The sequence below is a fragment of the Pelobates fuscus genome, chromosome 5, assembly GCF_036172605.1.
Source record: "Pelobates fuscus isolate aPelFus1 chromosome 5, aPelFus1.pri, whole genome shotgun sequence".
Classification (NCBI taxonomy): domain Eukaryota; kingdom Metazoa; phylum Chordata; class Amphibia; order Anura; family Pelobatidae; genus Pelobates; species Pelobates fuscus.
The window spans coordinates 77,397,146-77,424,893 of NC_086321.1; the positions used below are offsets into that span (position 1 = coordinate 77,397,146).

Below are 27,748 nucleotides of genomic sequence, written 5' to 3' on the forward strand. Positions count from 1 at the left end.
ACGCTTGAACTTTGACCATAATGAATCCCGAAACTAGTACATTTGGATGAAGTCAGCTGTGATCCAATTCAAATGTGCTCCTTTTACTCTCACCTTACGCAGCGGGGCATGCAAATTCCAAACTTGTAGGATTTCAGACTGAAATAATTCAACTGCATAGTCTAGATCTGGGATAGTGTTTAATCTATGCCATGGGAGGTTCTTGATGTCATTAAGAAAAGATTCAAGATTAATTTTATGAAGGACCTGGTGATTTTAACCTTGGGAGAGGATTTAGTAGCCTTTATTCTGCGCACGCAGTACACTAAAAAGTGATTGCTGTAACTGTTAGGGAGAACACCGGCCTCCTGGATTCTATCAGGAGAAGTGGAGAGAATCCAATCAAGCAGGGTATGGTTATGGCTTTTAATGTTTATGCGAGTTGGGGAGGAGATTAATTGCCTTAGCTGCAAAGTCTTAAACAGCGAGCAAGAACTATTATTTTTAGGATATAGCCAATCAATATTAAAATTTCCAAAGACCAACAGTTCAGTTTTTGGGTTTTGAGCTATGGTTTCACTAAGGAGATGGGCTATGTCAGATAGGGAATGCAATGGGGAGCTAGGTGGGCAGTAGATTCCTGCAACAATTAATGATTTTCTGCACTGGATCTCAATTGTGCCAGAAAATAAATCAAAGGTGGCAGGAGGGCTAAAGATTTGGAAGGGGGTAAACTTTATGGAATTGTCAACATAAATAGCAATGCCTCCTCCTCTCTTTGCTCTGTCATTTCTAAAACATGAATAACCCTGTATTGCAATGGCAGAGTCTGAGGTAGAGGTAGCCAGCCTCCCTCCCAACTGCAGATTGAGTTCTTGGGAGGGGAGGTAGTTGGCCAGGGGGAGTTCCTCCCCAAAAGCATAATAGAGCTTTAACCCATGTATAATATACATGTTTGTATGAAAGGGCTGGTATGGATGCATTGAGGAAACTGGCATTGGGGCAGCAAGGAGGGTGAATCCAGCTCTAATATTAACAACTGTGTCAGGTTTACCTTTGTTTAGTAGAGTGTCCTCCACTAATATTGGCACCTTTGGTAAATATGAGAAAAGAAGGCTGAAAAAATATTGACTTTATTGTTTAACATTTTATTAACAAAACACACAAAAATACTCTGCTCTTATGGACATCAAACAATTGCAAACATAACACATGTTTATAAAAAAAATCTTTGTTAAATATACAGTATCTCACAAAAGTGAGTACACCCCTCACATTTTTGTAAATATTTTATTATATCTTTTCATGTGACAACACTAATGAAATGGCTCTTTGCTATAATGTAAAGTAGTAAGTGTACATCCTATATAATAGTGTAAATTTGCTGTCCCCTCAAAATAACTCAACACACAGCCATTAATGTCTAAACTATTGGCAACAAAAATGAGTACACCCCTAAGTGGAAATGTCCAAATTGGGCCCAATTTGCCATTTTCCCTCCCTGGTGTCATGTGACTTGTTAGTGTTACAATATCTCAGGTGTGAATGGGGAGCAGGTGTGTTAAATTTGCTGTTATTGCTCTCACACTCTCTCATACTGGTCACTTGAAGTTCAACATGACACCTCATGGCAAAGAACTCTGAGGATCTGAAAAAAAAGAATTGTTGCTCCACATATAGATGGCCTAGGCTATAAGAAAATTGCCAAGACCCTGAAACTGAACTGCAGCATGGTGGGCAAGACCATACAGCGGTTTCAGAGGACAGGTTCCACTCAGAACAGGTCTCGCCAGAAATTGAGTGCACATGCTCAGCATCATATCCAGAGGTTGTCTTTGGAAAATAGACGTATGAGTGCTGCCAGCATTGCTGCAGAGGTTGAAGGGTGGGGGGGTCAGCCTGTCAGTGCTCAGACCATACGTCGCACACTGCATCAAATTGGTTTGCATAGCTGTCGTCCTAGAAGGAAGCCTCTTCTAAAGATGATGCACAAGAAAACCCGCAAACAGTTTGCTGAAGACAAGCAAACTAAGAAAATGGATTACTGGAACCATGTCCTGTGGTACGATGAGCCCAAGATAAACTTATCTGGTTCAGATGGTGTCAAGCGTGTGTGGCGGGAACCAGGTGAGGAGTACAAAGACAAGTGTGTCTTGTCTACAGTCAAGCATGGTGGTGGGAGTGTCATTGTCTGGGTCTGCATGAGTGCTGCCGGCACTGGGGAGCTACAGTTCATTGAGGGAACCATGAATGCCAGCATACTGTGACATACTGAAGCAGAGCATGCTCCTCTTCCTTTGGAGACTGGGCCGCAGGGCAGTATTCCAACATGATAACGACCCCAAACACACCTCAAAGACGACCACTGCCTTGCTAAAGAAGCTGAAGGTGTCTCCAGACCTAAACTCTATTGAGCATCTGTGGGGCATTCTCAAACGGAAGGTGGGGGAGCGCAAGGTCTCTAACATCCACCAGTTCTGTGATTTGTCATGGAGGAGTGGAAGAGGACTCCAGTGGCAACCTGTGAAGCTCTGGTGAACTCCATGCCCAAGGCAAAATGTTGCCAACAATTTAGACATTAATGGCTGTGTGTTGTTATTTTGAGGGGCAGCAAATTGACAGTGTTATACAGGCTGTACACTTACTACTTTACATTGTAGAGTATCATTTCTTCAGTGTTGTTCAATGAAAAGATATAATAAAATATTTACTAAAATGTAAGGGGTGTACTCACTTTTGTGAGATACTGTATGTGTGACACAATTATTGGCACCCTATGAATTCATATGAGAAAAATATATTTGAAGTATATTCCCACAAATATTTTTAAATTTTAGTACACCTGAGTGACTAGGTATAGAAAATTGTTCAACCATGACTTCCTTTTTCACAGGGGTATAAATATGAGATAACACAGAGGCAAAACTCCCTTAATCATTCATCACAATTGGTAAGACCAAGGAATATAGCTGTGATGTGTGGCAAAAGGCTGTCGAGCTTCACAAAATGGGATGTGGATATAAGAAAATAGCAATAGCATTGGAATGCTCCTTTCCACCATCAGGGCAATAAATACAATGTCCCAGTCAACTGGAAATTTTATAAATCAACCTGGAAGAGTGCATGTGTTAAATTGTCTCAACGCACTGTGAAGAGCATAGTTTAAGTGGTTCAAAAATTTCCAAGAATCAGAGCTGGAGAATGGCAGAAGTTAGTTGAGGTTATTGGGGTCAGAAAGTCTTCAAAACTACAATCTGATGTCACATGCATCAACACAAGTTGTTTGGAAGGGTTTCAAGAAAAAAATCCCTCTACACTATTCCAAAATCAAGCGTCTTTAATTGCTAGACATTACTGGAACTTCAAATGGGATCAGGGTTGGATGGTCCTATGAAACCGAAATAGTGCGTTTTGGCAATAAACACCACAGGTGGGTTTGGTGCACACAGAAAGGTAGCCATATGGAAAAGTACTTCATATTCACATGTAAATAAGATCGTGGGTTTAATGTTTTGGGGCTGCCGTTCTGCAGTGGACATTCTTTTAGAACACATGGCATCATGGACGCTATCAAATAACGACAGATATTAAATGAACACGTGACTGCCTCTACAAGAAAGCTTAAAAAGTCTTAAACTAAAAAAAATACTTTAAAATCTCTATTTGTACATAAATACACACGCATATCAATATAGGTGCATTATAATATAAATGTGTACTGTAAATACATTATAAGAATATAATTTATACACAAAAATTACTATAACATCTATAGTGTATATTTGTATAAAAGGAAAATGATCCAAAAATCAAGGTACTGACAAGGCCATCCCATTTTCCTGACTTGAACCCCTTAGAACACAACTGTGGGGTAAACTAAAAAGGAGAGTCTACCAGCGCTGACCTCATAATTTCAAGGATCTAAAGAAATTCTGTATGGAGGAATTGTCTCAGATTCCTTGCCATGTATTCTCTAACCTCATCAGATATCATAGGAGAAGTATTGACTTAAATGGTTCCAATAATTGTGCCACACATATATTTAACAAATGTGTTTTATAAACCTGTGTTCTGTTTGCAATTGTTTGATATCCAAGACACCAGAGCATTTTATGTGTTTTTAAACAAAATATCAAAATATTAAACAATAAAGAAAATGTTTCACAACCTCCTTTGCTCATATTTACCAAATGGTGCCAATATTAGTGAAGGGCACTGTACAGTTGACAATTTCTTGAAAATTCCATTAGAACCCTCTCTCTTGTAATGTAAATACCTACAGAAACTTAGATTGCACTACAACACTTCTTTAATTAATTCTATTTTTATCAAAATCTTTGCAAAACTACAGACAAACCCTCATTATGTTCTTCACGTATATTACAAATTAGGATGCAAAACAATGATAGATTGTCATGTTTTGAATAAATGTCAGCTACTAAATATGTAATTATTTTTTTTTCTCCATGGATAATTAAAATTCTGTGTTGTTTTTGTAAAATTTCAGTTGGTGAATTAATTATGCCTTTTCTTTCTGCACCTCCATATTATGGCCAAATACACATTACACATGCTCATATTTACACCAATAGTTAGATTAGTGTCTCTTGGATCAGGTATAAAGTCTGCTGAAGAGTTCAATGCCAGGATAAATGATGTAGGGTTGCAGTTAAACTCTTAAATATAACAGTTTGTCAAAAAATCTGAAATCAACTAAATCAATATAGGCCAGCCAGCCAAACCCCTAATGGACCAAAGCAGAGCTAGATCTGACATCAGTTGTGTAAAAGGGAGCACGAAGTCCCAGCTTTCAAAACAGCAAGGAAGGATGTACTCTGAGGTGCTAGTAACCTTGGCCCAGTTCTTTGCAACAGTAGACAGAAGAAGAGTTAGACCAGAAGATTGTGCTGGTAAAAATCCAGCATAAGTATATCCAGTGAATGTAGAAAATCTTTGCCATCAACATGTGATAGATCAGATTCATGGGAAAACATGATTAATTGTTTGCTGGAGCAAGCCCATTACTTGTGTGAGGTCTGTCCTGAAATATAAGGCCATTAGAGTGATTTGGCTTTACTATTTCTATATTCCTTCTTCCTCGACCCTGTAAAAAGCAGTTGTATGTGACGAACTGCCTGGCACGGGTACCTCCGTCAATCGATGCCCCTAGTGCTCACAGAGGGCTCCAAGCACTCCACCAGACACCATAAGCACTGTAGACTTCACAAACCGCCACAGCTTAGTTGGGGTTTCGCCATCTTCCACCCACCCTGGACCCAGACCAGGATCAAGCTCCCAGTGGGCAGACCGCTCCTACTCCAGAGAGCGTAACAGGAACAGCTCTTAGAAGAACTGGTGATTATACTCAGGGGAGTATAGTGATTATAGCAATCCCCAGAGTGTAGTCCTCAAATCCCCCAAACATGAGCCAAGATTTCAGGAAGAGGTAAAGCATCTCATTTAATGGGAGTCACCACTGGCCTTTTATGCAATTCCCCATGCAAGGGAACACCGACGTGGACTTTGTGGGGGACAGGATGACAATTGTTACAAACCAATCAGAACAGTAATTAAATGTACAACACTACCACAACAAACACACAATCCTTCTTCTCTGCCTGTGAGATAATTGGATCAGATACTGTATTAACCCAATTATCTCCAGGCAGAAAAAACACATATTTTACAAAACCCCCGAAGTACCTCAAAACACAACATATCCAGGCCCGGACTGGCCATCGGGCACACCGGGCAAATGCCCGGTGGGCCGCGGTGGCCATGGGCCGAGGCCGGCAGGGGAAGGTCCCAGGATCTCCCCTGCCGGTCTATGCAGGGCCGGCACTATCCGAGCGCCGGCCCCGCTATTTTCAATGAAGGGCCGGTGAGGAGATCAGAGATCTCCCTCACCGGCCCCCTTGGAGAGACATGCGGCTGGGGAGGGAGGGAGAGGACCCGGCGGAGCTCTATCTTGCAGCTCCGCCGGGTTCCTCTCGTGAGATCCGGCACGTTGCCATGGCAACGACCGGATCTCGCGAGAGTGAACTCTAGCCCTCAGGCTAGAGTTCACTCACCACTGGACCACCAGGGATGGTGTCGGAGTGCCGGTCCCCCCTCCCACTCACCATAATGGGGACATAATGCATACTCTTTTATTTTATTTTACCCCTCCAACACTCAATCCCTTCTAACATTCACACACAGCACACACATCACTATCACACACAGCACTCTCACTCCCATCACACACAGCACTCTCACTCCCATCACACACAGCACTCTCACTCCCATCACACACAGCACTCTCACTCCCATCACACTCAGCACTCTCACTCCCATCACACACAGCACTCTCACTCCCATCACACTCAGCACTCTCACTCCCATCACACTCAGCACTCTCACTCCCATCACACTCAGCACTCTCACTCCCATCACACACAGCACTCTCACACCCATCATACATAGCACTCTCACACCCATCACACATAGCACTCTCACTCCCATCACACTCAGCACTCTCACTCCCATCACACTCAGCACTCTCACTCCCATCACACTCAGCACTCTCACACCCATCACACTCAGCACTCTCACTCCCATCACACACAGCACTCTCACTCCCATCACACACAGCACTCTCACACCCATCACACATAGCACTCTCACACCCATCACACATAGCACTCTCACACCCATCACACATAGCACTCTCACTCCCATCACACACAGCACTCTCACACCCATCACACACAGAACTCTCACACACATCACACTCAGCACTCACACACATCATCCACAGCACTATCACACTCGGCACTCTCACACACATCACATTTAGGACTCACACACACATCACACTCAGCACTATCACAAAACACATCATACACAGCACTCTCACACACATCACACTCAGCACTCACGCACATCATCCACAGCACTATCACACTTGGCACTCTCACACTTGGCACTCTCACACACATCACATTTAGGACTCACACACACATCACACTCAGCACTATCACAAAACACATCATACACAGCACTCTCACACACATCATACACAGCACTATCACACTCAGAACTCTCACACACATCACACTCAGGACTCACACACATCACACTCAGCACTATCACAAAACACATCATACACAGCACTCTCACACACATCACACACAGCACTCTCACACATCATCCACAGCACTATCACACTCGGCACTCTCACACACAGCACCCTCACACACATCACCCTCAGCACTCACACACATCATCCACAGCACTATCACACTCAGCACTCTCACACACATCACACTCAGGACTCACACACATCGCACTCAGCACTATCACAAAACACATCATACACAGCACTCTCACACACATCATACACAGCACCCTCATACACAGCACCCTCACACACATCACACACAGCATCCATCATACACACATACTGCACCCCTCACATACACACCGAACCTCCCCAACACACTGCACCACACACATACACAATACTTCCAAATATATATATATATATATATATATATATATATATACACACACGCACACACACTACATTCCTGACATACACACTCTGGATACCCTATACACACACTAGATTCCTTGTAAGCAAACACATACTACACCCCTAAACACACACTCTCTACAAACACTACATCACATATACACACACACACACACTATAGCCTGTATGCACACACTTGCTACATCCCCTATACACACATTCTTTACAGACCCTAGCCACATATGCACTACATTACACCACAAACACAACACGACTAAAACCGACCTTATTACACAATACCACACCACAATCAGCTCACTCTATACAAACACACACAATCCCACAAGCAGGCTCCAAACACAGCACGATACTCTTTCCTGGCATTTTTGTCTCCTGGTATCCATTTATAGAGACACCAGAGACAAGTTGCAAGGAAACACAGTGCAAGCATGTTATTAAATTTGCTTGCACTGTGCAGAACAAATACAGGGCTTTTTTCTCATGCTAGAGCTCTTTAGCAGAGCTCTGCGCATGGTCTGCCCTGGCCTGCACTTTGAGAAGGGGGCGTGTTTGTCGTTAGTGACGACAAAACACACCCTCTCTGCACCGCCCCTTCTTAGTGGGCCACTGTGATAAAAAAATGCCCGGGCCGAATTTTTATCCCAGTCCGGCCCTGAACATATCCCCATAAATCTTACATTCCCTGATAGCCCTGACTAGGGTGAGCAACATATCCAAAAATCACCCAGATCAGGGGTTCAGAAATTTTATGGAAGTCATAATTTTGCCCTGGCGCAGGCAGGGTTTCCTGCCCAAAACAGTTCCATAGAACCACGGCTAAGTGCAGCTGGAGGACCTACCGGGAACTGCAAGGTTTTCATGCCAAAAATAGTTCCAGGGCATTCGCAGCTAAGTCCCCCTGAAGTCTATTCGCGGTTTTAGTTCATGCGAACAAGATGGCCGCTACCACGTGTTTGAATGTCGAATGGCGGCCACTTCGACTGTTCGGGAGTTTGAAGTGCCACTTCGAAAGTTAGAACTGTGGCCATAAAAATCCAAAAATGCCCGAACAGCTCAATGTAGTGGTCTGGGTGCCAGGTCCATCTAGGGTTAACCCTGCAGCTGTAAACATAGCAGTTTCAGAGAAACTGCTATGTTTACATTAGGATTAATCCAGCCTCTAGTGGCTGTCTTATTTACAGCCGCTAGAGGCGCTTCCGCACTTCTCACTTTGATTTTCACAGTGAGAAGCCGCTGCCGTCCATAGGAAAGCATTGAGAGATGCTTTCTTATGGACTGATTGAATGCGCGCGCGGAAGAGGGAGGAGAGTCCCCAGCGCCGAGGAAGACCGGCACTGGAGAAAGGTAAGTGTTTAACCCCTTAACAGCTCTTGAGCCCGGCGGGACGGGGACCCTGAGGGTGGGGGAGGATCCAAAGACCCTATAGTGCCAGGAAAACAATTTTTTTTCCTGGCACTATAGTGGTCCTTTAAACCAAGTTTTATCACCGGTGCCATAGTCACAGGGTAGGATGCTGGCAAACAGGCCCCTCCAAAAACCAGTGGCGAAGTTACTTTCACCACATTGTATACATGTATATACTCATTTGAGAATTATGTAAACCTTGTTCTTATATTGCTTGTAAGCCTTTATTATAGTACTAACATGATATTGGTTGCATATATATATATATATATATATATATATATATATATATAGATAGATAGATAGATAGATAGATAGAGGTATATGGTTAACTCCCTGCTTCATTCCCTACAGAATATATATATATAGATGGTGTGTTCAAGATATAGTTTTAAAATATTCTAAATTATTTATTGCCATTACATTCAATAACGTGACCTTTTTATTAATACCGGACTGAAATGAAATGTTGGTCCAGGCACTCAAGTTCAATCCAGTGGGCAGATTTATTGGAGCAGAATCAAAACAACGTTTCGGCCCACAAGTTCAAGTTCAGCAGGGTGCTGTAGTAGACAATAAAAATAAATAAAGAACAATTAGAAAACATTTTAAAAAAGGAGTGGGTGTTATTTTACATTTGAATTGGGGGTGAGAGGGGAGGGAGTACCAAAAACTCTAGGTACGCCCCTGCTCTGGCCACTTGCCTGCCTCTTGTGGGGGATGTAACAAGGTTAATTCATAAAAGTGCCAATTTCTATTGAAATCTTTACTTCCTGTAAAATGTAAAAAAAGCACACACTTTACACATCCGGGTCTGCAGTGTCCATTTAAAACATTAGAGACCCTTTCTTAGACAGCCATACAATGGGTTGGAATGTTGTTTTTTTGGTTCTTCTGTGTAAGTCTTCTGTAGTGTTGACCTGGAAGACATCTCTAGATTTTTTGCTATCTCTTTGACTTGTTCAACTGCTCTTGAATCTTTGTTGTCCAGTCTTACTATTGTAGTAAAAACCTTGAAATTACCAGACAACCTTGTGGTGCCTAAATAAGATGAGTGTAGTGGAGCTCCAATACCACAACTCGGTATCTCCGCTGTTCCTTCCTCGAAGCTGTAAGAAGCGCTGTAGAGATTAAAGCTCTTTCCCCCAGCAACTAGACAACACATAGTTTTAGGAGTCAACTGAGTTTTATTGTGCCACACTCGGCTCTTTATGTACAGACCCCCAGCATGGGGTCTCCATAGACCCCCAGCATGGGGTCTCTGTGTCTGAGAGATAATTGAGTCCATAGCAGGATAACTCAATTATCTCTACAGGAAGTTACACAAAATATCAAAAAACACCCCAAAAACATGTGGACATTATACAGGATCCCCACAAAAGTCCCCAAATAGCTTGAATCTTAGCACCCAAGTCGTGAAAATCATGCTGATATCCCTACTGTAGTACAGAATCGCCATTTGGGTAAAGTTTTGACTGGCCAGCCATGAGGTGATATCCGAAAGCAGTTCCACAGAAAATGAGTCTTTTTTCAGGGGCACCTGTGCAAACACTGATGAATGCTCCCCCTGGCTTTTAGGCAGCGAATGTTCTCCCTGTTCTGTAGTTCTTTTCTTCCGAACGCCATTCGCCTAACTGTTCCCGGTTCTGTTTCAGGTTTCCCGGCGTTAGGGGTCACGTAGCTGACATAGAGGTCCATATGCTCGACGACCAAGTACCGCTACCTGCATTCGGGAGACAAAATGGTGCCATTCTTTGGAGCACATGTATTCGTATACACGAATGGAGGCCACCCAGGGAAAGCACTTGAGCTAATTGCTCATTTGTGGTTAACAGCCAGGGGTGATCGGTGTTTCTCGGGTTATAAAAGGGGGGACCATACAATGTCTGTTCGGGAACCGAACAGAGGGGGTACGGACAGCCGAACAACAAAATAAATATATTCTGCAAATCCATTTGCTACAATGAGACACGAGTAGATAAATATAGATATTACAGGCAAAATATATTGATTTGTTTGATCCTACACACTATCGGAAATATCACCACTTTAGGAAATGCAAATATATTCAATAAATCCATTATTTGTAGATGGAGGAATCCAACACTGACACCATACCAGGTTTTCAATGCTCTTATTTTGTAGTGCTTGATTTCACATCTAGTAATGACCATACTTTACATGAATATGTTTGTTTTGCAGGTGGATTCATTGACTACTACAACCACCCCATTGTATGCTTTAAGAATTGGGATAGAACATTTGGTAAAAATTCGAGCTAGGCAAACAATGAACAAACAATATGGAGATTTCAGTGATGTCTTATATATACCAGCTGTCACGGTGCCTGGTAGGTGATTTCAACTAAATAGGATTTATGTTTGTGGGTTGCCATTACATTATTAACAGATTTGTGTGTATAATATGAAACTATTTCTTCAAATCATAGTATAAACCTGTATAAAAGATGCAGAATGAGAACTATATTTGCCTACTGACACGCTGCTGATCTGGGGAAACCGCGTACCCACGCCCGGTCGGCACAGTCTCGAGTCTGCGCCCCGTCAGCATGACAGCGTGTCCGCGCTTGATCAGCGCAGAAACGCTAAAAAAACATACCTTTTGCCGGCTCTCCCTCCACTCTCCACGGGCGGGAATTGTGCTGGCGTTCCTATGAACGCCGGCCGCTTTCAAGGGTCGCAATTAAAAGGCACAGCCTCCATTTATGACGCTGGTGACACGGACGTGTGTGCGTCATCACGTCATCGACGTGCATGCACGTTTTGGCGTTACCAGGTCACGGTAAACAATTAGAGCCCTTTCCGGGATATTTAAACTCCCTGGTCCATTTGTTTGATGCCCTGTCGTAGTTTCCATTAGTTTGGTTTATCCAAGAGCATGTTTAATATTTTCTTGTATTTCTGGCATTTTGAACTTGGTTTGTCTTTGACTATTCTCCTTTTTATTGTCCTTGACCTCTGGCTATTCCTAACGTTTAATCTGACTTTTGTATCCCTGACCTCCGCTTGTCTTGTACTATACTATTTGCTTTTACGCTAGCCATTCTAAGGTCCGGTAATACTGTTCTTTTCGTATTTGCTATCCTTGTCTTTGCTTGTCGGATCCTACCTGTCCGTGACATTACGACAGGGCCAATGTGGATCTTGCAAATATAAGGCCTCCTACTATAAAGGCACTTCTATTAACTTCATGCCTCTTGCTAGGTTTAGTGGTGGTCACTTGAATGTTGAGGATTCTTGAATCAGATAGAGTACCACTTTGAGGCTTCGCCTCGGTCTTTTCCTTCTGACTGAGCCAAGATTCGTTGAACCAATTGACTGGGAAGGCTTTAGCTTGGGCTAACCCTTTGTGGGAAAGTGAGAGATCCATAGCTTATAACTACAAGGACTTTGTTACCGAGTTTAAACTATCTTTCGAACCTTTAGGGAAAGAACTATTGTTTTTTCTTTTCTGCTTATATTTTACATGAGATTCAAATAACAGAACTCCCTACCTCAATTAAAACCTTATTTATTTGACCGTCAAGGAGGACTTTTGACTGAACTACACTAAAGCATCACCTCCTCAAAGGCTTATAGAAAAAAGACCATTGTTTTATTCCTCTGGGACTTTTTAAGTACATCTTAGTTATTTCTATCACTATTAAGTTTTACTGTATATATATATATAATACATCCATACCTATTTCAATTTATACTTGGCGCAAATCTGTTTTTTCTTGTTCAATACTATTAATGTGCCTACTGCCACACCTTTAGCCACAGAAATGCCTTCCCAATATATGTCCATTAACCCCTTAAGGACCAAACTTCTGGAATAAAAGGGAATCATGACATGTCACACATGTCATGTGTCCTTAAGGGGTTAAAGAGGTTTCTAACAAGAGTCATACTGAAACTTTGCCACCACACAGACCTTACGACTGTGCTGTCGCTTTATTGCCTAGTACTATGCCTCCTAGTTGATGCAGAGTCTGGTTTTAATCCATAAAGGGCAGAAATCACCTAACATTCCTAAATCACAATGGATATGGATTGACACCTGACATATGACATATTGACACCTTGACATATGGATTGACACCTGTCCTCAGAGACCCTGATACACACTGACACAGAGCAGAATAGGGACTGTTCACCCTACATAGGGTCACTTGGCTAGTATGGATTGACACCTATCCTAAGGATCCCTGATACACACTGACACAGAGCAGAATAGAGACTGTTCCCCCTACATAGGGTCACTTGGCAGATATGGATTGACACCTGTCCTCAGAGATCATGATACACACTGACACAGAGCAGAATAGAGACTGTTCCCCCTACATAGGGTCACTTAGCAGATATGGATTGACACCTGTCCTCAGAGCCCCTGATACACACTGACACAGAGCAGAATAGGGACTGTTCCCCCTACATAGAGTCACTTGGCAGGTATGGATTGACACCTATCCTAAGGATCCCTGATACACACTGGCACAGAGCAGAATAGGGACTGTTCCCCCTACATAGGGTCACTTGGCAGATATGGATTGACACCTGTCCTCAGAGACCTAATTGTGTAAATATTATATAATATTGGCAGGGGCAAGGAAATTCCCTCTAAATAGATGGGTATAGGCAGAGAGTATGGAGACCGGAGTGATAAAGTGTCAATAAGGTGATATAAAGTTAAATGTATCACAGACACACAGCCACCCTTTCTCTTAGCTAGTTTCCAGAAATGCTGGATAGGTAGAAGGGCTATAAAGACTCAGAGAGGTCTAAGAAGAATCCTCTAAACTAGCCCTAATCTCCTTAAACACCTTCAAGGGTGTTCTAAGCTAAAGCTCAATCTAAACGTTTAGATGACTGCCTGATTTCCCATCACAGATGCTGGCTAGGAATAACAGTGTGCAAGACAAAGAGTGGGTCTAAGTGCCCATAGTGCAGTAAAGTGTCCCTAGTGAAGTGAAAAAGAGAATAACGAGCTGGCGCCCAAGAGAATAACGAGCTGGCGCCCTATCAGGGGACGTGTATATGGCATCGATTTTAGGAACCGGGAGATGGAAAAAGATGCTTGGTCGGTCCTCCTACTTCAAATTTGGGGCACTGCGCGTGCAATCTAATGTGCCACCAGATAGGAGTGGTGTGTTAAGTAGTACTATTCCTATCAGTTTAATCCCTGCTATGTGCCTTTTTTTTGGTTTGGTTTTTGAAGCCACAGTTGCAGCACCAGAGGGCCGAAAAATTAGGCATGTACACATGCCTGAAAAATTAGGTATTGTTGCAGCCGCTGCTGTTGCAGCCGCTGCTGTAGCAGCGGCCATAAAAATTGATGTTTGTTTCCCAGGCAGAAAGTGCCCTACAACATTGCGGCTTGAACCCTAGTTGGTGGCGGATAAGTCACGCAAGTCAACCGGCATTCAGAGCTAAAATACAGCAGCGTGTGGACCATTTTTAGCCCAAGGCAGCTCATCTCATCAGGCCTTTTTTAATCGAATGTATCGCCCACTGTCAGTCATTTTGGGATCCATCCCTCATTCATCTTAATAAAGGTGAGGTAATCTAGACTTTTTTGACCTAGGCAACTTCTCTTCTCAGTGACAATACCTCCTGCTGCACTGAAGGTCCTTTCTGACAGGACACTTGAAGCGGGGCAGGCCAGAAGTTCTATCACAAATTGGGATAGCTCAGGCCACAGGTCAAGCCTGCACACCCAGTAGTCAAGGGGTTCATCGCTCCTCAGAGTGTCGATATCGGCAGTTAAGGCGAGGTAGACTGCTACCTGTCGGTCGAGTCGTTCTCTGAGCGTGGATTCTGAAGGGCTGTGGCGATGCGTAGGACTTAAAAAGCTCCGCATGTCCTCCATCAACAACACGTCTTTAACCCCTTAAGGACACATGACGTGTGTGACATGTCATGATTCCCTTTTATTCCAGAAGTTTGGTCCTTAAGGGGTTAAAGCGTCCTGTCCTTGCCGGCGTGGTCGTGGGAGGAGGAGGATGACTTTCACCTCTTCCCCTGTTAGATTCCCGTTGTGCTGTGACATCACCCTTATACGCTGTGTAAAGCATACTTTTTAATTTATTTTGCAAATGCTGTATCCTTTCCGACTTGTTGTAATTTGGTAACATTTCAGCCACTTTCTGCTTATACCGGGGGTCTAGTAGCGTGGACACCCAGTACCGGTTGTTCTCCTTCAGCCTTTTTATACGAGGGTCCCTCAACAGGCACGACAGCATGAAAGACCCCATTTTCACAAGGTTGGATGCCGAGCTACTCATTTCCCGTTCCTCCTCCTCAGTGATCTCAATGAAGGTATGTTCTTCCCCCCAGCCACGTACAACACCACGGGTACCAGATAGGTGACAACGAGCACCCTGGGATGCCTGTTGTGGTTGGTCTTCCTCCTCCAAGCCACATTCCTCCTCTGACTCCTCTTCCTCACAATCCTCTTCCAGCGTTGCCGCAGGTCCAGCAAGCGATGCTGATAAGGCTGTTTCTGGTGGTGATGGTGACCACAACTCTTCCTCTTCACGCTGATCTACGGCCTGATCCAGCACTCTTGGCAGAGCACGCTCCAGGAAGAAAACAAATGTTATGATGTCGCTGATGGTGCCTTCGGTTCGACTGACTAGGTTTGTCACCTCCTCAAAAGGACGCATGAGCCTACAGGCATTGCGCATGAGCGTCCAGTAACGTGGCAAAAAAAATCCCAGCTCCCCAGAGGCTGTCCTAGCACCCCGGTCATACAAATATTCATTAATGGCTTTTTCTTGTTGGAGCAGGCGGTCGAACATTAGGAGTATTGAATTCCAACGTGTCGGGCTGTCGCAAATCAAGCGCCTCACTGGCATGTTGTTTCGCCGCTGGATATCTGCAAAGTGCGCCATGGCCGTGTAGGAACGCCTGAAATGGCCACACACCTTCCCGGCCTGCTTCAGGACGTACTTATGCACAAAGCGTTGTACGATCAGATTACACACATGTGCCATGCACGGCACATGTGTCAACTTGCCCAACTTGAATGCCGCCAACAAATTAGTTCCGTTGTCACAAAGCACTTTGCCGATATCCAGTTGCTGCGGAGTCAGCCACTTTTCCACCTGTGCGTTCAGGGTGGACAGGAGTGCTTGTCCGGTGTGACTCTCTGCTTTCAAGCAAGTCAAACCCAAGACGGCGTGACACTGCCGTATCCGGGATGTGGAATAGTACCTGGGGAGCTGGGAGGGTGCCGTTGATGTGGAGCAAGACGCAGCAGCAGAAGAGGACTCAGCCGAGGAGGTTATGGAAGAGGATGGAGTAGGAGGAGTAGAGGAGGTGGCAGCAGGCCTGCCTGCAAGTCGTGGTGGTGTCACCAACTCCTCTGCAGAGCCACGCATTCCATGCTTGGCAGCCGTCAGCAGGTTTACCCAATGCGCAGTGTAGGTGATATACCTGCCCTGACCATGCTTTGCAGACCAGGTATCAGTGGTCAGATGGACCCTTGCCCCAACACTGTGTGCCAGACATGCCATTACCTCCTTTTGCACAATCGAGTACAGGTTGGGGATTGCCTTTTGTGAAAAGAAATTTCGTCCGGGTACCTTCCACTGCGGTGTCCCAATAGCTACAAATTTTTTGAATGCCTCAGACTCCGCCAGCTTGTATGGTAAAAGCTGGCGGGCTAATAGTTCAGACAAGCCAGCTGTCAGACGCTGGGCAAGGTGGTGACTTTCTGACATTGGCTTCTTACGCTCAAACATGTCCTTGACAGACACCTGACTGTGGGCAGATGAGCGGGAACTGCTTAAGGCGAGAGACGGAGTGGCGGATGGTTGAGAGGGGGCAAGGACGACAGCAGTGGTTGACATGGCTGAAGATGCTGGACCAGTTTGTGTGCTGCTTGTACTCATGTGTTGATCCCATAGGCGTTTGTGATGTGCGATCATGTGCCTACGCAAAGCAGTTGTACCTAGGTGGGTGTTGGACTTCCCACGACTCAGTTTCTTTTGGCACAGGTTGCAAATGGCATTGCTGTTGTCAGAGGCAGACACACAAAAAAAATGACACACTGCTGAGCTCTGCAATGACGGCATTCTGGTGGTGTACACAGCATGCGTTGATTGGCGTGCTGTCGGGCTGACCCCGGGTGCCGATGCATGCTGTCTGACTGTGCCACTAGCTCCTTGCGACGACCTCCCCCTGCTTCCAACTCGTCTCCTCCTCCTCCTCTCTGTCTCCCCATCTGAACTTTTGCCCTGTTCTTCTTCTTGCCGAGCGGGCACCCACGTGACATCCATGGACGCATCATCATCATCAACCGCTTCACTTTTATCTGACAACTCAGCAAAGGAAGCAGCAGCGGGTACAACATCATCATCATCACACTGTACGTCCATGTGTGTAATGCTGCCTGCCTGAGATATATCCCTGTTATCTACATCCTCTGGCAATAATGGTTGCACATCACTCATTTCTTCAAACGGATGTGTAAATAACTCCTCTGACATACCAAGTGAAGCGGCTGTGGTGCTAATGCTATTGTGACACCAGATATGAGTGGCAAAGTGCACTTGTAGAGTTGGCTGAGCACACGCTGAAGGCATGACACCCGCTTTATGGACACTGACTGCTATTAGCTTACAGTGAAAAACTTTTTTTCTTTTTAAAGGTACGCTATAGTGACACCAGATATGAGTGGCAAAGTGCACTTGCAGAGGTTGGCAGAGCACACACTGAAGGCCTGACACCCGCTTTAAGGACACTGACTGCTATTAGCTTACAGTGAAAAACGTTTTTTCTTTTTAAAGGCACGCTATAGTGACACCAGATATGAGTGGCAAAGTGCACTTGTAGAGTTGGCAGAGCACACGCTGAAGGCATGACACCCGCTTTATGGACACTGACTGCTATTAGCTTACAGTGAAAATCTTTTTTTCTTTTTAAAGGCACGCTATAGTGACACCAGATATGAGTGGCAAAGTGCACTTGCAGAGGTTGGCAGAGCACACGCTGAAGGCCTGACACCCGCTTTAAGGACACTGACTGCTATTAGCTTACAGTGAAAAACTTTTTTATTTTTAAAGGCACGCTATAGTGACACCAGATATGAGTGGCAAAGTGCACTTGCAGAGTTGGCAGAGCACACGCTGAAGGCCTGACACCCGCTTTAAGGACACTGGCTGCTATTAGCTTACAGTGAAAAACTTTTTTTTCTTTTTAAAGGCACGCTATAGTGACACCAGATATGAGTGGCAAAGTGCACTTGCAGAGGTTGGCAGAGCACACGCTGAAGGCCTGACACCCGCTTTAAGGACACTGACTGCTATTAGCTTACAGTGAAAAACTTTTTTTTCTTTTTAAAGGCACGCTATAGTGACACCAGATATGAGTGGCAAAGTGCACTTGCAGAGGTTGGCAGAGCACATGCTGAAGGCCTGACACCCGCTTTAAGGACACTGACTGCTATTAGCTTACAGTGAAAAAACGTTTTTTTCTTTTTAAAGGCACGCTATAGTGACACCAGACATGAGTGGCAAAGTGCACTTGTAGAGTTGGCTGAGCACACGCTGAAGGCATGACACCCGCTTTATGGACACTGACTGCTATTAGCTTACAGTGAAAAAAGTTTTTTCTTTTTAAAGGCACGCTATAGTGACACCAGATATGAGTGGCAAAGTGCACTTGTAGAGTTGGCAGAGCACACGCTGAAGGCCTGACACCCGCTTTAAGGACACTGACTGCTATTAGCTTACAGTGAAAAACGTTTTTTCTTTTTAAAGGCACGCTATAGTGACACCAGATATGAGTGGCAAAGTGCACTTGTAGAGTTGGCAGAGCACACGCTGAAGGCCTGACACCCGCTTTAAGGACACTGACTGCTATTAGCTTACAGTGAAAAACGTTTTTTCTTTTTAAAGGCACGCTATAGTGACACCAGATATGAGTGGCAAAGTGCACTTGCAGAGTTGGCAGAGCACACGCTGAAGGCCTGACACCTGCTTCAAGGACACTGACTGCTATTAGCTTACAGTGAAAAATGTTTTTTTCTTTTTAAAGGCACGCTATAGTGACACCAGATATGAGTGGCAAAGTGCACTTGCAGAGGTTGGCAGAGCACACGCTGAAGGCCTGACACCCGCTTTAAGGACACTGACTGCTATTAGCTTACAGTGAAAAACGTTTTTTCTTTTTAAAGGCACGCTATAGTGACACCAGATATGAGTGGCAAAGTGCACTTGTAGAGTTGGCAGAGCACACGCTGAAGGCATGACACCCGCTTTATGGACACTGACTGCTATTAGCTTACAGTGAAAAACTTTTTTCTTTTTAAAGGCACGCTATAGTGACACCAGATATGAGTGGCAAAGTGCACTTGCAGAGTTGGCAGAGTACACGCTGAAGGCCTGACACCCGCTTTAAGGACACTGATTGCTATTAGCTTACAGTGAAAATCTTTTTTTCTTTTTAAAGGCACGCTATAGTGACACCAGATATGAGTGGCAAAGTGCACTTGTAGAGTTGGCTGAGCACACGCTGAAGGCATGACACCCGCTTTATGGACACTGACTGCTATTAGCTTACAGTGAAAAAAGTTTTTTCTTTTTAAAGGCACGCTATAGTGACACCAGATATGAGTGGCAAAGTGCACTTGCAGAGGTTGGCAGAGCACATGCTGAAGGCCTGACACCCGCTTTAAGGACACTGACTGCTATTAGCTTACAGTGAAAAAACGTTTTTTTCTTTTTAAAGGCACGCTATAGTGACACCAGACATGAGTGGCAAAGTGCACTTGTAGAGTTGGCTGAGCACACGCTGAAGGCATGACACCCGCTTTATGGACACTGACTGCTATTAGCTTACAGTGAAAAAAGTTTTTTCTTTTTAAAGGCACGCTATAGTGACACCAGATATGAGTGGCAAAGTGCACTTGTAGAGTTGGCAGAGCACACGCTGAAGGCCTGACACCCGCTTTAAGGACACTGACTGCTATTAGCTTACAGTGAAAAACGTTTTTTCTTTTTAAAGGCACGCTATAGTGACACCAGATATGAGTGGCAAAGTGCACTTGTAGAGTTGGCAGAGCACACGCTGAAGGCCTGACACCCGCTTTAAGGACACTGACTGCTATTAGCTTACAGTGAAAAACGTTTTTTCTTTTTAAAGGCACGCTATAGTGACACCAGATATGAGTGGCAAAGTGCACTTGCAGAGTTGGCAGAGCACACGCTGAAGGCCTGACACCTGCTTCAAGGACACTGACTGCTATTAGCTTACAGTGAAAAATGTTTTTTTCTTTTTAAAGGCACGCTATAGTGACACCAGATATGAGTGGCAAAGTGCACTTGCAGAGGTTGGCAGAGCACACGCTGAAGGCCTGACACCCGCTTTAAGGACACTGACTGCTATTAGCTTACAGTGAAAAACGTTTTTTCTTTTTAAAGGCACGCTATAGTGACACCAGATATGAGTGGCAAAGTGCACTTGTAGAGTTGGCAGAGCACACGCTGAAGGCATGACACCCGCTTTATGGACACTGACTGCTATTAGCTTACAGTGAAAAACTTTTTTCTTTTTAAAGGCACGCTATAGTGACACCAGATATGAGTGGCAAAGTGCACTTGCAGAGTTGGCAGAGTACACGCTGAAGGCCTGACACCCGCTTTAAGGACACTGATTGCTATTAGCTTACAGTGAAAATCTTTTTTTCTTTTTAAAGGCACGCTATAGTGACACCAGATATGAGTGGCAAAGTGCACTTGTAGAGTTGGCTGAGCACACGCTGAAGGCATGACACCCGCTTTATGGACACTGACTGCTATTAGCTTACAGTGAAAAAAGTTTTTTCTTTTTAAAGGCACGCTATAGTGACACCAGATATGAGTGGCAAAGTGCACTTGTAGAGTTGGCAGAGCACACGCTGAAGGCCTGACACCCGCTTTAAGGACACTGACTGCTATTAGCTTACAGTGAAAAACGTTTTTTCTTTTTAAAGGCACGCTATAGTGACACCAGATATGAGTGGCAAAGTGCACTTGTAGAGTTGGCAGAGCACACGCTGAAGGCCTGACACCCGCTTTAAGGACACTGACTGCTATTAGCTTACAGTGAAAAACGTTTTTTCTTTTTAAAGGCACGCTATAGTGACACCAGATATGAGTGGCAAAGTGCACTTGCAGAGTTGGCAGAGCACACGCTGAAGGCCTGACACCTGCTTCAAGGACACTGACTGCTATTAGCTTACAGTGAAAAATGTTTTTTTCTTTTTAAAGGCACGCTATAGTGACACCAGATATGAGTGGCAAAGTGCACTTGCAGAGGTTGGCAGAGCACACGCTGAAGGCCTGACACCCGCTTTAAGGACACTGACTGCTATTAGCTTACAGTGAAAAACGTTTTTTCTTTTTAAAGGCACGCTATAGTGACACCAGATATGAGTGGCAAAGTGCACTTGTAGAGTTGGCAGAGCACACGCTGAAGGCATGACACCCGCTTTATGGACACTGACTGCTATTAGCTTACAGTGAAAAACTTTTTTCTTTTTAAAGGCACGCTATAGTGACACCAGATATGAGTGGCAAAGTGCACTTGCAGAGTTGGCAGAGTACACGCTGAAGGCCTGACACCCGCTTTAAGGACACTGATTGCTATTAGCTTACAGTGAAAATCTTTTTTTCTTTTTAAAGGCACGCTATAGTGACACCAGATATGAGTGGCAAAGTGCACTTGCAGAGGTTGGCAGAGCACACGCTGAAGGCCTGACACCCGCTTTAAGGACACTGACTGCTATTAGCTTACAGTGAAAAACTTTTTTATTTTTAAAGGCACGCTATAGTGACACCAGATATGAGTGGCAAAGTGCACTTGCAGAGTTGGCAGAGCACACGCTGAAGGCCTGACACCCGCTTTAAGGACACTGACTGCTATTAGCTTACAGTGAAAAACTTTTTTTTCTTTTTAAAGGCACGCTATAGTGACACCAGATATGAGTGGCAAAGTGCACTTGCAGAGGTTGGCAGAGCACACGCTGAAGGCCTGACACCCGCTTTAAGGACACTGACTGCTATTAGCTTACAGTGAAAAACGTTTTTTCTTTTTAAAGGCACGCTATAGTGACACCAGATATGAGTGGCAAAGTGCACTTGCAGAGGTTGGCAGAGCACATGCTGAAGGCCTGACACCCGCTTTAAGGACACTGACTGCTATTAGCTTACAGTGAAAAACTTTTTTATTTTTAAAGGCACGCTATAGTGAAACCAGATATGAGTGGCAAAGTGCACTTGCAGAGTTGGCAGAGCACACGCTGAAGGCCTGACACCTGCTTTAAGGACACTGACTGCTATTAGCTTACAGTGAAAAACGTTTTTTCTTTTTAAAGGCACGCTATAGTGACACCAGATATGAGTGGCAAAGTGCACTTGCAGAGGTTGGCAGAGCACATGCTGAAGGCCTGACACCCGCTTTAAGGACACTGACTGCTATTAGCTTACAGTGAAAAACTTTTTTATTTTTAAAGGCACGCTATAGTGACACCATATATGAGTAGCAAAGTGCACTTGCAGAGTTGGCAGAGCACACGCTGAAGGCCTGACACCTGCTTTAAGGACACTGACTGCTATTAGCTTACAGTGAAAAACGTTTTTTCTTTTTAAAGGCACGCTATAGTGACACCAGATATGAGTGGCAAAGTGCACTTGCAGAGGTTGGCAGAGCACACGCTGAAGGCATGACACCCGCTTTAAGGACACTGACTGCTATTAGCTTACAGTGAAAAACGTTTTTTCTTTTTAAAGGCACGCTATAGTGACACCAGATATGAGTGGCAAAGTGCACTTGTAGAGTTGGCAGAGCACACGCTGAAGGCCTGACACCCGCTTTAAGGACACTGACTGCTATTAGCTTACAGTGAAAAACTGCAAACACTGAAACATGGCTTTCAATGCCTATCTCAAGATCATTTATAAATATAAATATAGGATTAAAGGATCACTATAGGGTCCTCCTCCTATAAAAGTTAAAACAAAACAGCATATTTCCAGCGCCGCAGGGGTCCGCCGGTGCTGGCTCTGCCCCATTTGTGACATCATGAAATTCCCATAGGGAAAGCATTGGATTGTCTAAAATTGGCATGGGGTGGGGCCATATGCCAATCAGGACCTCCTCATGGAGATACATTGAATCAATGCATCTCTATGAGTCTCCATGCAGAGGTGGGGACGCTGAACGGCAGGGCTGTTTACTGTGCAGTCTTGAGCAAAGAAGCCCCTCCAGTGACCATCTAAAGAGTGGCCACTTGGAGGTGTCCCTAGGGGCAATGTAAACACTGCCTTTTCTTTGAAAAGGTACTGTTTCCATAAAAATGCCGGAAGGGAATGATTATACTTACCAGAACAACTACATTAAGCTGTAGTTGTTCTGGTAACTAAAGTGTCCCTTTAAATAGAAGAGGTCCCAAATAGAACCCTGAGGGACACCACTTTTGTTTATCATTAATGACAACTCTTTGTACTTTATCTTAATAGCCAATGTTCTACCCAAGAACAAACATTCATCAACACCAACTTCTTTTAGTTTGAACACTTACCTATTGAGAGGAACCGTTGTAAACTATTGGCAAAATCCACATTATGGAGGCAAGGGGAGCAGGGAGGCTAGATGGTGGTTTTAACACTATAGGATCAGGTATACATGTTAGTGTTTCTGACCGTATAGTGTTCCTTTAACTGTCAATTACATTATTATGATTTTCACTTTTTCATTAGATAACTACTTAGCTTATTAGAACATATAGTCCAAGCTTTGGAAATATTTTTTTATTCATATTAAATAAGCAGGGGATCCTGTATTGACAGACAAAAACAGCAAAACTGCCCTGCAATAAATGTCCTGCCAACAAGTCAATAATAGCAATTAGTAGCTAAACAATCAAATTCTGAATAAAACATTGAAAATACCCAATAACATGTGTTAATCTTTATTTCATATGGTGCTCATTAAAAAATATACAAAAGAGGGGGCGTTGCTTGGAACTCCATGGTGTAAGAAGCGTGTGCCTGAAGCTCCGCACCAACGCAACAGTACACAGAGCATTAAACAGCGAGATCTCCCTAAGTTCGCGGGAAAACAAGGTGCTCAGCATCCCAACAACACAATGTCCCACAAGCTGTCAAAAAAACAAAGGCTCACCGCAGCATACAAGAGGATTCAGATCTTAACTCCCCCGGAAATGACTAATCAAGATGGCGTTGAGAAATCCTCTTCCCCGGGCTCAGGCTCAGATTACAGTGACGTGACATCTGTGGCTGCGCTGACATCGGCTCCAGCCATGGAGCAGTTGATGAGAAGACTACTAAATGAGCTGAAGTCATCCCTAAAAGAAGACTTTACACAATTAGCAAGTGAGATCAAGCAAGGCCTACAGGCCATAGGGGAGAGAACTTCTCAGTTAGAGGAAAAGGTGGATGAATTCATTGCAGCCCATAACACTATGGCAAATGCCTATGAATATATGGAGTCTAAACTAAGGCGGCTGGAAGATAAACTTGCCGACCAAGAGGACAGGGACCTCCGCAGTAACATATGAACCCAGGAGATCCCATAGTAGGTAGGCCTAAAGGCCCTTGTGAAGTTTGTGACTCATCTACTTCAGACACTGGGACCAGAGCTGATGAAAGAGGAACTTATGTTTAATCGCACCCATAGACTCCCTAAACCACAACATCTACCCACCACTACACCTAGGGATATAATAACTAAAGTATAGTACTACCTGATGAAGGAAAAAATATTGCAACCCTCCAGAAATTTGACAGAGCTGCCATTCCAATTCGTGACTGTATAGCTATTTGTAGTACTCTAACACTGTGGCTAAAAGAAAGGCCTTTGCCCCAATTACAAAAGCTTTGCGTGAAGCAAATATCAATTACAAATCAGAATTCCCTGTTCGACTCATTGTACAAAGCAATGGAATTGATAAAATTATCAATAACCCAGATGAAGACTTGAATACCTTGCAACAATGGAACATCCCAGTGACAAAAAAATGACTGACAACAGGGAGACAAACGAAGAATCACCACAGAAGCAACTGACAACTGACAGCGAACATAGGCAATGAAATTAACTGCCTGATACCTTGCTATTTAATACAGAGTAAGGAACAGCGTACACATAAATACAATTTTAAATCTTGGCAAATAAAGATTCTGTTCCGCCATATGGCCATATTGTGTTAAGCCTACCACTATATCACAGTACCTTAATATCAGTGGGTCCTATACTAATTCCAACATGGGAGACAAGTTAAATAGTGCTTGTGCTAAAATGTATTTAAATAATATGTTGTAAGAGCATGCTAAATATATGTAATGCAAAATGAATGTGATAAAAAACACAATTAAAAAAATGCTGTGTCAATTCATGGTGTGTAAGTAAGGATAACGATCTTGTTTGCTTCTCATAGTTACTAGCATCCTTCTGTTTACTTATAGAAAAAAAAAGCAGCTTACTACTGTCGAGCTATTTAACACTAACTACACGACCAAGCTCAATGTTATTTTATGTTTGATTTTTTAACAAAAATGTGCAGTTATGCCAATATGCCTACTCTGTTAACCTCATTGTTCACTCCTAATTTGCTTTTGCTGTTGTGGCATAGCAAGAATGCTTGTTACTCTTATGCACGTCAAAAATAAAGAATTAAAAAAAAAAAAATGCTGTGTCAAAATTAAACAATTAAAATGTATGAAAGAAGTGCCATGACAGTACACAAACAATGCATAATATATATCTGCTGTATACCCAATGAATATTTTAATTAAAGTGACATTACTATCCAGTCACCTCCTCAGATTTATACTTTCCTGTGCAAAATATCCAAAGGGGCATCTGAAGCTGATGGGGCGGTTTGCTCAACCCAAAAGGAATCTGGTCTGGACCCCAAATTTATATAGTAAAAACAAAAAGAACATGCATTTCTCATGATGCTGCCGTGGAGACCAAAATGTATACATAATAAAGATTAAGGAACAGCGCACAAATAAAAATACAGTTTTACATTTTATAAGGCTACTTAAAATTACCCATCTCAATAAACAAATATGGGAATTCAATTCCACCATATGGTGATATGATACCTTGGAGTTAGACACACATCTCTCTGGGCTAAGGTGCCCAAGTTGGGGTATCTGCATCTTACTCACGGATTTCTGGCTCTGGTGGGAGATGTCTTTGATGGACATTTGTCTTGTTTCAAAGAGATTTCATCCAGGACTTGAAAAGAGCTTTGTAGGAAATTTAGGGTTGGCTCTCACAGGGGCAGTTTAGAGGGAATAGAGGGAAGAGACACCACTGCCAAAATTGAAGAAAGAAGGAATACTGATTAGGAGGTTTTCGGTTCTACCTTAACAGAAACTGCGTACTTACCCACCACAGTGGTTCTAACAGCCACTTTTTTTACTGTTACTGCTGCAGCCTTGAGCTCGGGTATTGAACAATGGTTTCTTCTACATAATTTTCATAATTTTTATATTTGGTATAATTTTGTCTACTATTTGTTTGCATTACTTGTATGCAAATGTCAAGTAAATGCCTACACTCTGGAATGCAACAGTTCTGCGTGTGTTGAAAGACCAAAACTCCTATAACTGCCCAGTCATACTTCTTACTCAGGAAACCCTAAGTAACTATTCTCATTGTAATGTTGGACGATTGTATGTATGCTCTGTTTATCTTATAAGATGTCTAGCTCAGGTTGGGTGGGTGGTGACAACATGGACACTTCATATACTCGAAAGACACTAGCCGAAGTGGGGGGTTTAATTCACTTATGGACAGCTCACCTTGAGAGTGTATCAGTCGGTTCATTTAGCATTATTTACGGTTTCAGTTATGGTCCTCTCCATATTATCATTGAAAGTTAAGGGGCTGAATTAAGGGGCAAGAAAGCAACACACACACATTACATTCTTCCAAGAAACTCACTTTAAATGTGGAAGTAAGCCAAAATTTAACTCTAAACAATACCCCATAGATGTCTCCATTTTGATCCGCATACAGGTGGCTTTTTTGCTGGTGCACAAAGTGGGTAACAAAGAGGGGAGGTTTCTATAACTGCAATCTTATCTTAACAATAGACCATACTCCTTGCTTAATATTTATCGCCCTTTCGAAAACCAAGTTCAGTTCATGGCCCAGGTTTTTTTGTCGGCATCTAGTTACAAATTTGGGGAGGCAATAATAGGAGGGGACACTAACTTTTTACTGGACCCAACTTTAGACTCCATCTCTTTCAATGATATTGCCCCCACTTCATTGGCGGCGAGGGTACACATCACCAAACATGTTGACTTGGTGGATCCATGGAGTATACTTCAACCCAACCGAGAAAGATTATTCACATCATTCCACTGTATATAATATATACTCTAGAATAGATAGATTCTTTATCCATAACACGACACTCCCACAGACTGAGCTGTTTCCATTGATATGATCACTTGGTCAGACCATGCATCGTTGACGATATCCCTTGACAAGTCCTATAACGCAACAGGGTAAGGCATGTAGAAGTTAAATGACCACTTACTGACAGACCCTCTCAATGGTCAACAAAATAACTATGGAGCTGCAGCACTACTTTCTCACCTATCGAAATTCCAGGGATTTGTGACAGCACGATCTGGCTTGCCTATAAAGCAGCAATTAGAGGCTTATTTATAAGGCATGCGAGCTATGCAAAGAAAAAACTATTGCAAAGGTGCACCTTCCTTATAGAGTGTACCACAGCTCTCACACACCAATAAAGTTCAGCAATCCCAGGAGACACACACTAGACTGCTACAAT

The 27,748-nt window shown here is 43.5% G+C and overlaps 1 protein-coding gene across 3 annotated transcripts in view; it reads left to right on the forward strand.

Moving 5' to 3' along the window:
- GHR (growth hormone receptor) overlaps positions 1 to 27,748 on the forward strand; it is a 191,032-nt gene that overhangs the window by 148,238 nt on the left and 15,046 nt on the right. For all 3 annotated transcript variants that reach the window (XM_063454010.1, XM_063454012.1, XM_063454011.1), the window contains exon 6: positions 11,123 to 11,270. In XM_063454010.1, coding sequence (XP_063310080.1) covers positions 11,123 to 11,270 — 148 coding nt within the window. The remainder of the gene's footprint in view (positions 1 to 11,122; positions 11,271 to 27,748) is intronic.